At 47.5% G+C, this 12,205-nt stretch overlaps 1 protein-coding gene across 12 annotated transcripts in view; it reads right to left on the bottom strand.

The window, feature by feature from the left end:
* Window positions 1-886: 886 nt before the first annotated feature.
* 2200002J24Rikl (RIKEN cDNA 2200002J24 gene like) overlaps window positions 887-12,205 on the bottom strand; it is a 26,536-nt gene continuing 15,217 nt past the window's right edge. For 5 of the 12 annotated variants that reach the window (XM_063274476.1, XM_039091283.2, XM_039091280.2 and 2 more), the window contains 3 exons: window positions 1,842-1,893; window positions 1,477-1,678; window positions 890-1,175 (listed from right to left, as the gene is read on the bottom strand). In XM_063274476.1, coding sequence (XP_063130546.1) covers window positions 1,020-1,175; window positions 1,477-1,668 — 348 coding nt within the window. In that variant the 5' untranslated portion in view covers window positions 1,669-1,678; window positions 1,842-1,893 and the 3' untranslated portion in view covers window positions 890-1,019. Of the gene's footprint in view, window positions 1,176-1,476; window positions 1,679-1,841; window positions 1,894-2,079; window positions 2,342-2,407; window positions 2,512-2,788; window positions 2,870-12,205 lie in introns of those variants that run through there. The other 7 variants (XM_039091272.2, NM_001109519.1, XM_017589737.3 and 4 more) reach the window with 7 other exon arrangements.

Raw genomic sequence — 12,205 nt, 5'->3', positions numbered from 1 at the left:
CTGCCTGCTGGCTGGTCGCTTGCTCTGACTCTTGACCCAGGGTTGACTTTATTTAGCTCTTGGGTTAAAGGGGTGCACTAGGGCTGCACCACACCACGACTACTTGTTTACAATGTTGGGGTTCACAGTGTGTTCTCTGCAACAACTATGGCCAGCTATGGCTTCACGATCCTCCTGCCTCAGCCTCCCGAGTGCTGTCATTACATTCTACTTAGTTTGGTTTTCTGAGACAGACTCGAATGACGTAACCCAAGCTGGCTGTAAACTCACGACACCCTCCCACCTTAGGTACCCAAACACTGGGATTACAGACGTGCACCACTGTGGTAATTTGAACAGGAAATGACCCTGTCAGGCTCGTATATTTGAACACTTGGTCCTCAACCGGTGGCACTGTTTGGGAAGGTTTGGAACCTTTAGGAGGCGGAGCCCCTCTGGAGGAAGTAGGACCCTGAGGAGGACTTATTCTCATTATCTCCTTTGTCCTTTTCCCTCCCCTCCCCCTCCCCCACCCACTCCCACTCCTTGCAGGTACATAAAAACAGGATCTTTGCTTCCCGCTCCTCCTATATCATGCTTTCCCTGTCATGCTAGACTCTCCCTATGGAACCATAAAGGCAAAACAAACTTTTTTATTCCTTAAGCCACTTCTGATCATTGAGTTGATTGTAGCAGAAAAGATGCTAAGCCAGCACCACGCCTGTCTTCCCTTTACATTAACCAGTAAAGAGGGGTCCCCCACCCATCTGCCTTAGGACTGAACCTGACACTGTTGTCCATAAACGTGCATTCACTCTCTGAAGGGGCCCCAGGGCACCTGGGAAAGTGGACCTACCCTGCCATGAGAACGTGCCCAGATGCCCACACATGCAGCAGGTGAATGGAAGCATAGAAACCCCAAAAGCTTTACTGCTCTTAACATTGTTGCCCAACTGACAGCTCCCTCAGCAAAGGCAGCTGCTGATGTTCAAGGTCAGAGGCTCCAAGAACAGTTGGAAGTCCCTGGGTGAGGTGAGCATTCAGGAGGACGTCATATCCTCTGTTTCAAAGACTAAAGAGATAGAGCTGGCCATCAAAAGGCATCCCACGATGATGCTGGAGATGCTGAAGCCCAAGGCTAGCCTGGAGTTCCTCTGGGCTCGCCTCCAATCCCCAACTGAGTTGGCTTCCCGGGTCTGTGGAGGTGAAGACAAACAGGAAAGGTAGTTCCCAGGAGCAAAAGGATGAAGGGAGGGACCTCCCTGGAGAATCCTATATCAGGACTGGCAGGGTGAGGAAGAAAGGGCAGGGCTTGGTCCCCAAAGGAAGAAATAACTGGGAGGGACACCGGATGAGAGAGTTAAGCAGGACCCAGGAGCTTAGGGAAACAGAAAGGGCACACGGCCAGATGGCAAAAAGGGAGGGAGGCACCCCTGTGGTATGGTAGGGCATGAGGAGGTCCCCGGGGGAGAAGGCCAGCAGCTGGATGGTACCCACCTTCAGGGAGAACAGCAGGGCTGGGATTGCCAGCAGGATGCAGAAGCAGAAGGACGTGACAGACAGACAGAGATAATCCTTCGCTGGGGGAGGCAAGGCAATCAGCATGACTGGCCCGGGTAATCTCTGATAGGCTTGTTTCCCTGACATGGTCTGGGCTTCCAGCTCCTTGATTTTGGCCCCAGCAGCCATGGACCCTGACCTAAGGAGGAGGTTCTGGGTGATTAAAAGCTGTAGGTAGAGGGTAAAGGGATCAAGAAGAGGGCATCTGTGCTCCCCAAAAAGAGGGTCAGAGCCAGGCCCAGCGGTCTGGCATCCATATGGTCAGTGGAAGGAGTAAAGAGGGCTGGAAGTTCGAGACCCACCTGGACTACCAAACGTGTTGAAGGGCAGCCTGAGCAACTTCGTAAGAAGACCCTGCCAAAAAGAAGAAGAAAAAACAGAAAAAAAATTATAAAGAGGCTGAAGATTTCCTCCCAGTGGTAAAGCACATGGCTCTGAGTGTCCATGCGTTCATGGGTGGCTGAGAATGTGGCTCTTGCAGTAGCAGGAAGGGGCTGGAGGCATGGTGCAGGACCATTAGCACCTTTGCCTAAAACCCACCAATGAGGGCCTGGAGGTGTGGCTCAGAGGTACAGCTTTGCAAGCATCTGGGCTCAACCCTACTAACAAGAAAGAAAAAAAAATAAATAAAAATAAAGGACCTGCCAGGTCAAATGAGGCACAAAACACAGATGATGCCATCCCAAGCCAGGGGTAGGGCACCATCTAGAGTCCACCACGCCTCCATGTTCCTAGGGGATAGTTTTGATGGCCCCATATCCCCTCCACAAGCTCCCTGGAATCCCCTCCCTGTCTTTCTCAATTAACACAACACACACACACACACACACACACACACACACACACACACACACACACACACACATACTTCCTCCCTCAATGTCCGTAACTAATCACCAACTCAAGGCCTGTAGGTCTTCTCTTTGCTCCTCAGTCCCTGAGATGGCCTTGGCAATCTGAGTCACTGGGCGTGGTCTCTCTAGTGCCCACCACTTCATTATGATTGGCCACTGTCTAGTGGGTGTGCCTCCAGTGCTTAAATCTGATTGGTTCAATGTCTTTAGGGGCATTATCCAGCCACACCTTTTTCTTCATGCTCTTGTGTTTGATGCTTTGAGCCAGGAGCCTACAGCTAATGGCCCTTTGTGTTATCCCCCGTCCCCGGTTTGAACTAGTTAACTTAGTGTCTGGTGTATGGCTCTCACTCCCAGGCTGAACATGAGCTATTAGAACATGACTGATCACTCACATCACGGTAACATCCTGAGATTTATGCCCAGGTTGGACCCTCAAGTCCACACAGTGACAGGCCAACAAGACCCAGGCTCTCCTAGAGTTCACAGTTCATGGAAGAGAAAAAGAAAAAGAAAATGTGAGCCAAATGCGTCATGGTCTGAATTTAAAATGCTCCCCTCCCCCAGATCACTTGGTCCCTGGGTTTGTGGCGCTTTGTGAAGGCCATGGGACCTGGTAAGCATAAGTAAGTCTCTAAGGTGTAGGCCTTTAGTTTATAATTATAGCCTCTGCTTTCTGTCTGGGGCCATGTGAACAGCAGCTGGTGCTGGTCCTGCTGGCCTCAATTCTGCCAGTTCTGCGCCACTGAACAGTAGGTTTTGTCCCAACTAAAGGATTCCCTCCTGGAAGGAGCCAGGGCTCCTGAGCTTTGAGAGGCAAACAGAAGCCACACATGTCCAAGGGAACCAAACCTTGGAAGACTCTTGAGGGCCCCTCCCCAGCAGTTAAAGAGTAAACAACTGCAGGGGGAGGTAAACCTCAGCCCTTACCTACCAGGTCTCCTGACAATCTCAGTGGAATTAAAACCAGGCCAAGTCGGAAGGGGGTCTCACCAAAACTGAAGCTGAAACAAGTTTAACGCCAGCAATCAGGCTATTTTTTTACCCTTATCAGAAACAGTATGATGCCAGTTGCCAGGAGGAATACAATTGCAGTGGTCAATGATGTTTGCAAGTCATACAGGGTACACAAGATTCATATCCAAGATTAATTGTTATGCCAAAGTTTTGTAACAGGGCCCCAGACCTTAGCACAACTGACTCCATGGTGGAAGGACCACAGGCGGCACCACCTGTCAAAAATGAGAGCAAAGACCTAAACCCATCAAAGTCCATGGTTCCGGGAAGGTCTCTAAATGGACTAACCTTGCTTTCTGGCTTCTGTAGTTCTATTCTACTCTAGCTAACTGTTCTTGTTAACTGTAGTGTGTCAACCCAGAACATGGTTTTTGTGTTTAAAAGATCACCTTGAGAAAGGTGTGGGGCTATCCTGGGATCCCAAGCACACGGTGTAGTCGCTGGCCAGCTAAGAAAGACTTTCTATTGGTTTAAATGCATGTTTGAGCAGTCTTCTCTAGTGAACAGCCCACCTGACTACACAATTCAGTGACTTCTAGGGAGTGCTGATATACACAGGGTTGTACAGTGTTCCCCTGCCTGAGGGAGTGTCTAGGTTCCTCAGGAACTGAAAGGCACACAGTGCCTCAGGAGCCACAGACTCTAACCTGATAAACCTTCAACGAGGGCCTCTGGAGGCAGCTAGACCTGGCCAGCTCCATGATTCCCTGAGGAGGAGACACTGCTGAAACACTGCAGAGAGATTTCACCATTGAGCTCTGTGAGCTGTGCAAGAGCTCCTGGTATTCAGTTGGGTTTTTCCTTATGCAGCTCCCTTGGTGTTTCTTATAGAAACTGAACCAGTGCTCAGAGCATTTACATGGCAAGGGTCTCTTACCTCAGGGAAGAATGGGCAGGGTTCTGGCTGCAGTAAGTGAAAAGCAAACAGAGCCTAAACTACTAGCGTGTGTGTGAGTGTGTGTGTGTGTGTGTGTGTGTGTGTGTGTGTGTGTGTTGCCTGCTTGTATGTCTGTGTACCACATGTGTGGCCTGCCTGGATACCAAAGAAGGTATTGGATCCTCTAGAATTGGGATCCAACTGTGATCTGCCATGTGGGTGTTGGAAACTCAGGATCTCCGCAAAAAAAACAAGTGTTCTTTAACCAAGGACCCATAACACCTGCTCTGGTCTGTCTATCTGTCTTTCCTTCTTTCCTTCTTTCCTTCTTTCCTTCCTTCCTTCCTTCTTTCCTTCTCTTCTTTCTGTCCTTTATTTCTTTTCTTTTAAATTACAAGCTCACTATGTAGCCCCAGGGTGGCCGTAACTCTCTAAGTAGACCAAACTGTGCTTCGAATTCACACAGATCCACTGGCTTCTGCTTGCCAAGTTCTGGGATCAAAGGTGTGTGCCACCACGCCCATCACATATGCTAGTGCCAACTATGTTAAATGGGAAGTAAAATGCTATGTAATTCTAATCCTCATCATTAGCAACCCCAATAAAAGTGCACTGTTCACCAAATTGGACTTTGATGCGGTCATTATTTTGGTCTGCTGTGAGCTTCCTCTTCAGGATGAGTAGGCATGTACATTGTGTGTTTGGGCTTCTCTCAACCCCATTTTTAATGGTGTTTTTTAAAATGCTTTAACCTCCCTTCCAGCCCACCACCCACCAGAAGTAGTGGGAAAAGAAAGGCTATTAGGATACAGGGGAAGAGGATCTGTTTAGAAATTGTTCTTTGGCGCAAATCCCATCTGTGTTGTCAGGAAATCAGCAGTTGAGTTCACAGGACAGCAGCGGCAGCTTGATCCACTCGCAAATATTTCACAAATATACCAGCAGTCCAGTTCAATAGTGTTGGGACACTAACGCAAATCAGCAGCAGTGGCACAATGCAACAGAAACAGCTAGGCCTCCGCCAAATCAGCACAAGTCAGCAAGAGCAGGCCAGGAGAAGCTCTTGGCCGTGCCTCTCTGAACAAAGTGAAGATCAGTGAAGACAGGAGACCAAGAAGCTTCCAAAGCTAGCTATGCAAGCCTCTCCCCACCCTCATCATCGTCCACTGAGTCCTATTTATACTCCCTCCAAACATCATATGTCCTCTACGGCTCTTGCCTCACCACCGGTCTTGCCTCAGCATGTGAGTCTGTCTTAGCAAAACTCCATGTGAGTCTGTGTCTGCTGACGTCCGACTGCCAATCGGCCTGAGTCCTTGAAGGCAGCAAGAGGCCGCCAGAACACCAAGGATTTTGGTGCACTTCTCTCTATGGAGTCACAACAAGTGGAGCTCAGCTACACAAGTAAGGCAAACCAATACATATGTGTCATCAGTGAAGAATCCTTCATCACGGGCCCTTTCACGTGCTTGCTTTAGTAAAACATCCTTTCACCTGTTTCTGCTTCAGGAAAACATTCCTTCACGTGTTTTGCCCCAGCAAAACACCATCCAACACAACTGACTTTCCAAAGGAACCATAAGCTTCCACTTTGTGTCTCCCCAGGAAATGTCTATCATACAAGTGCCACCATGAAGGACTCCCTGAAGCCGTGAAGCAAAATAAATCCTCCCACAAGTTGTTTCTGGGGAGAATGTTGATCATATGGATGCAAAATTAAATGAAATTAAATGGTTGCAATGAGGGGGATAATTAAAAAGAGGGAGTAGTGGTCTCTAGAGGGATGTGACAGCTTGGATAGCAGGAATGGGTAGTCAAAAACATGCTCAAGGGAAAGGAACATGTGACCTGAGACAGGAAGTACAAAAGGAACCAGCCTTGAAGGGGTTCCAGGAGGGGGGGGGACCAACAAGTGCAAAGGCCCTGAGGTAGGGAGTAAGATGGCAACCATAGAAAGAGAAACAAAAACAGTAGCAACATCTGCAACTGATTGTAGACACACCAACCGAACAGCCCATACCACAACACACATCCCCTCACACACTCGTGCACGCGACTGAAAGCAGCCCAGTATCTTAGGGTTCTGTTGCTGCGAGGAAACACTGTGATCAAGAGGGAAGGTGTTTGTTTGGCTTCCACTTTCAGATCATGGCTCACTGTTGGAGGAAGTCAGGACAGGAGCTCAAGCAGGGCTGGAACCTGGAGGCAGGAGCTGATGCAGAGGCCATGGTGCTCACTGGCTTGCTCCCCCTGGCTTGCCCAGCCTGATCTCTTAGAGAACACAGGACCACCAGCCCGGGGGTGGAGCCACCCACAGTGAGCTGGGCCCTCCCTCATTGATCCCTAGTTGAGAAAATGCCTTAGAGCTGGGTCTCATGGAGGCACTTCCTGGTCATCTCTTAACCACTGCTAACTTCTTAGCTCTATCTAATAGCACCAATTGTCCCAGTAGTGTTCAGGTTTCTCTTCAGTGGTTCTGGTATCTTGTTAATCACAGTTGATTCTTGGGCCCCACCTAGCCAGAACCACAGAATCTGGAGTCAAAATAGCACATGGCCCTGATAGAGTCTTTAAACTTCCCTCTGAAGCTTCACAAGCTAGGCCTCCATCTTCTGCACTGCTTCAACATTCTTATCTTCCAAGCTCCTAAAGAACATCCCACTGGGGGCTGGAGAGATGGCGCAGCAGTTAAGAGCACCGACTGCTCTTCCAGAGGTCCTGAGTTCAATTCCCAGCAACCACATGGTGGCTCACAACCATCTGTAAAGAGATCTGACGCCCTCTTCTGGTGTGTCTGAAGACAGCTACAGATTACTTACATAAAATAAATAAAAATGCTTACCAAAAAAACAAAAAGACAAAAGACCATTCCACTGAGCTCTCCACACAAAATGGTTCTTCTAGCCCAAAGTCTCAGAGTCCTTCCACAAACCACCCCAAAACACAGTCAGATCTGTCGCAGCAATATGCCATTCCTGATAACCAACTTCTGTCTTAGGGTTTTATTGCTGTGAAGATACCATGGCCACAGCAACTCTTATAAAGGAAAACGTTTAATTGTGGCTGGCTTACAGTTCAGAGGTCTAGTCCATTAGCATCATGGCAGAAAACATGGCAGTGTGCAGGCAGACTTGACACTAGAGAAAGAACTGAAAGTTCTACATCTTGGTCTGCAGGCAGCAGGAGGAGACTGATGACACACTGATCAGACTTGAGTTTATATGACTCCAAAGCCCGCCCCTCCATAGTGACACACGTCCTCCAACAAAGCCACACTTCCTAATAGTGCCACTCACTCCCTGTTAGCCAAGCATTCACATGCTGTGGCAGTCTGTGGCAGCCATTTCTATTCAAACTACCACAACCAGCAATGACTTCTTTTGAGTCTTCTCCCTTTGACTTTCAAAGTGTCATTTGTATTAGATTCATGTGCACAGCAAGCATGCAAAATGTCTTTGCCTGTTCTCTTGAGGAGATAGCTAAAGTTGCCCAGCATGGTAGCTCATGACTTTAATCCCAGAACCTGGGAGACAGAGGTAGTTAGATTTCTGTGAATTGGAGGCCAGCCTGGTCTACAAAGCTAGTTCTAGGGCAGCCATGATTATGTGGAAATAATCTTTCCTGAGAATATTTCTTATTTTCAGAGATGAAAGTGCAAGTGCAATTCTTGGGGGACTTTTCTTCACCCCTTTTGTTCCCAAGTAATGACAAAGTATTGCTATGTCCATTCTAGCCTGGACACAGAGACCTTGTATTTTTATTAACAAGCTTCAAAGCACTAAGCTGGGTAGGTTCTGAGATATTCTAATCCAACTAGGCTGCTAGTATCTAGCCACATGCCCTGTTACTTGCCATCTGAGTCTGGCCCTGACTTGCTCTGGTCCACATGTGTCCTCATGGCTGCTCTCCCATTATGACCTCATGACAAATCTTCATGGTCCATCCACATGGTCTCTCTACACCTCTCTGTCTGTCACCCTCTTGTCTCTTTTTGGGACCCCCTGACTGGGATTCTCTTCTGCCCAGCTAATTCTCTGATCAGCTCTTTATTAACCAATCAAAGGTGATAGAAAACAATTTTTACATAACATTGAGAAAGGAGATGCTTGACCATGCCAACTTCCAGACTGCAGCCAGATGTCTGGGCATAGAAACCAGCATCTGAATACAGTGCACAAGCCATCCCCCAACACCTAAGTTTCCTCCTACTTGGCAACCAAGTTAATAATGTGCCTTAAGACCATTGAAATAATGGACTCAAGATGGAGAGATGGCTCAATTGTTAAAGGCCAGACTTGAAACCAAAAAGTCAGAACTAGTCGATCATGAATGACTCAAACTCATAGGAATAAGAGTCCCAAATAGCAAGGTGTCAAGGGGCTTAAGAAGGGAACCACGGATGGGGAATTAAGAAGACAAAAGCGTGCTGGGGATTTAGCTCAGTGGTAGAGCGCTTGCCTAGCAAGTGCAAGGCCCTGGGTTCGGTCCCCAGCTCCGAAAAATAGAAAAAAAAAAAAGAAGAAGAAGACAAAAGCAAATGCTGAAACCGGGAGGTCTTGCATAAACTGATGACTTATACCAAGCAAGTTTATTAAGAAGTACAGCGTCATATATAGTATTCTCAGGAAGAGACTGGGACTGAGTCAGGAGAAAGCTAAATCAAGCAACTTTGGCAAAGAGAACACAAGTGTAATGGTTTGCATATGCTTGGTCCAGGGAGTGGCACTCTTAGAAGGTGTGGCCCTGTTGGAGGAAGTGTGTCATTATGGGGTGGGTTTGGAGACCCTCCTCCTAGCCACCTGAGGATGCTCAGTCTGTTCCTGGCTTCCTTCGGATGAAGATGTAGAACTCAGCTCCTCCTGCACCATGCCTGCCTGAATGCTGCTATGCTCCCACCTTGATGATAATGGACTGAACCATTGAGCCTGTAAGCCAGTCCCAATTAAATGTTGTCCTTTATAAAACTTACATTGGTCATGGTGCCTGTTCACACAATAAGACCCTAACTAAGACAACAAGGATACCTAAGACACAGCTACCTTAGGACTGATAACCAAATCCCTTTGTGAGGCTCTTGTTGGACCTCTACCAGGACCCCTTGAATGAGACTCATGGGGGCGGTGATCAATGCAAAAACAAGAGGAGTTTTATTGTTCCAGCACATTGGGGTCACACCACTCCAAGAGGGAGACCGCTCTGAGCAGACGCTAACAGGGAATTATATACATTTGATAGGGGCAGAATTCCAACAATAAGGGCAGAATTCAAACAACAGTAACTGGGCAGGATATTATTGGTGGAGCAAAGCAACCTTCAAACTGACTCCATTGTCAGTGGACCGTTCAGGACTTTCCAAGGGGTTCAGTTGGGGGTCACATGTAACTTTGTCTGACAGTTGGCTTGCAGACAGCTGGGTTGTCTGAAGCCAGATAAACTCTTTCCTCTCCAGACTGGCTTGGTCAGTGTTTTATTACAGCGACTGAGATGCTAAACAAGATGCAAGAATTGTTTTTAAATGACTTCACTATTTTTCTAAGTACATGTCGAATTTATAGACCTATTTTATATGCCTGTACCCAGGGACATATAAAATTTTCTCATGTAGGGCTGGAGAAATCGCTCACAGGCTAAGAGCACTGGCTCCTCTTCCAAAGAACCTGGGTTAGATTCCCAACACTTAACATGGCAGCTCATGACCATCTATAATTCCAGTTCCAGAGGATACAACGCCCTTTTCTGGCCTCTTCCAGCTTCATGCATGCACCTAGTGTACACACACACACACACACACACACACACACACACACACAATGTGTGTGTGTGTGTGTGTGTGTTCAAGCAAAAACATTCCTACACATAAAGTAAAACTAAATCTTTAAAATTGTATTTAATTGCTCAGGTTTTAAAGGGAGTCACAAGTAGAAAAGATTTAAAAAGGCTTGGTCTCACTATGTAGTTCTTACTGGCCTGGAACTCGATACATAGACCAGGCTGGCCCAAAGCTCACAGAGCTCTGCTTCCTCCTGAGTGCTGGGGTTAAAGGTGTGTGCCACCATGCCTGGCCAATGCCCTGGTCTTGAAATGGTTCCTTGAGTCCTTAATTGAGTCCTACACAGAGTTCAGTGTTTGTCCCAGATTCCAAAGTTCTAAGTTTAGGGAAGTTATTTTTGCTTTTGTTTTGTTTTGAAACAGAATCTAACTTTGTAGCCTAGGCTAGCCTTGAACCCATGGTCCTCCTGCCTCAGCCTTCCAAGTTCTGGGATCACAACTGTATACCACCACCCATAGAAAGACTTCACATTTCTAAGCAGAAATGCCTAGACCCCAAACAGGGAGCCTCTAAGTCTCTACATTTTTTCCCACCCTGGGCAAAGGGAACTTTCTGTAGCTTGGGCAGTTGCCATGGTGACATGAAGCCCCTCCTACTCTTCTTCTAATTGACCCAAAGTTCTAAGGCTCAAAGCCCTGAGCTCCTCCACTTCACTGATCCCCCTACCCACTTCCTTTAATCAACTCTTGATTGGCTTGCTCTTTGGAGGGAAATATTGGTGGGAGGCTTACCACACTCCAGGATGCCATTGGCTTCTAGGTGCTGTATCCTCAGCTGTTTCTGTCCAATCTGGGCCCTACCAGGACACCTAAGAACTACAACCTGTAGTTTGTGGGATAGACAGAGAGGAAAGAGTGTACTGTCAGAAAGCAAAGAGGTAACCAAGAGAGAGCAAGGGAAGACAGACTCTGCTCCAGATGAGGAGGATGGGGAGAACAGTTCCATCTACCCCAGGCAACAAACCACATAGTGCCCAGACTGTGACGAAGCCGTCACACATAAATCCAAGGGAGACTTGCCGTGATGTAGAAGCCTGTGGACTGAGTAAACAAGGTTGTTTACATGGGAAGACAGCTAGCCAGGCTGTAGACTAATACTAGGACACAGGAACACTTAAACAACACGGTAAACATTTTGAGGATTGAAGAGGGTGCGGATGCTGGCTGGTGGCCATGGATAGCACTAGGAGGCCTTGGTAAGGGGAGTAATACCAGCCGGACACAGTGTCTCTGGAAAAGCAAGGAGGAAAGGAAGGAAGGAAGGGGTGGAGAAATGAATGAATGAATGAACTAGTGTGGGGTAAAGACAGGACAACTTACTTTATTAAAAGGCTGGAGAGAGGGGTTGGGGATTTAGCTCAGTGGTAGAGCGCTTGCCTAGGAAGCGCAAGGCCCTGGGTTCGGTCCCCAGCTCCGAAAAAAAGAACCAAAAAAAAAAAAAAAAAAGGCTGGAGAGAGCTCAGCAAAGAAGAGCACTGACTGCTCTCCCAGGGGACACGGTTTGAATCCCAGCACCCACATGGTGACTCACAACTGACTATAACTCCAGTTCCAGGGGATCTGACACCTTTTCTGGCTTCCTCAGGCACCAAGTACATGAGTGGTGCACAGACATACATACAGATGAAACGCCCAGTCACGGAAAATAAAATTCTAATTACATCTTTTTTCCCCACAAATTAAGGGGGGCAGAAGAAGCAGTTCAGTGGTTAAGAGCACTGCTTGTTCCTGCAGAGGACCCAGGTTCAATTCCCGGCATCCATATGGTGGCTCACAACATCTGTAATTACAATTCTAGAAGCTCTTATGCCCTCTTCTGGTCTTTATAGGCACTGCATGTATATGGTACACAGACATACATGTAAGCAAACATCCAAATACATAATGAGTAAACAGATCTTTTTTTAAAAAATAGTCAGGGGCTGGGCAGTGGCAGTGCACACCTTTAATCCCAGCACTCAGGAGGCAGAAGGAGGTGAATCTCTATGAGTTCCAGGCCAGCCTGGTCTACAGAGTAAGTTCCAGGACAGCCAGGGTTGTTAAACAGTGAAACCCTGTCTCAAAAAACAAACAAACAAAGTTAATAAAG

This window comes from Rattus norvegicus, chromosome 1 (assembly GCF_036323735.1).
Source record: "Rattus norvegicus strain BN/NHsdMcwi chromosome 1, GRCr8, whole genome shotgun sequence".
NCBI classification, from domain to species: domain Eukaryota; kingdom Metazoa; phylum Chordata; class Mammalia; order Rodentia; family Muridae; genus Rattus; species Rattus norvegicus.
The sequence above is the reverse complement of the archived record's forward strand: the minus strand, read 5'-3'. Positions and strand labels throughout refer to the sequence as shown.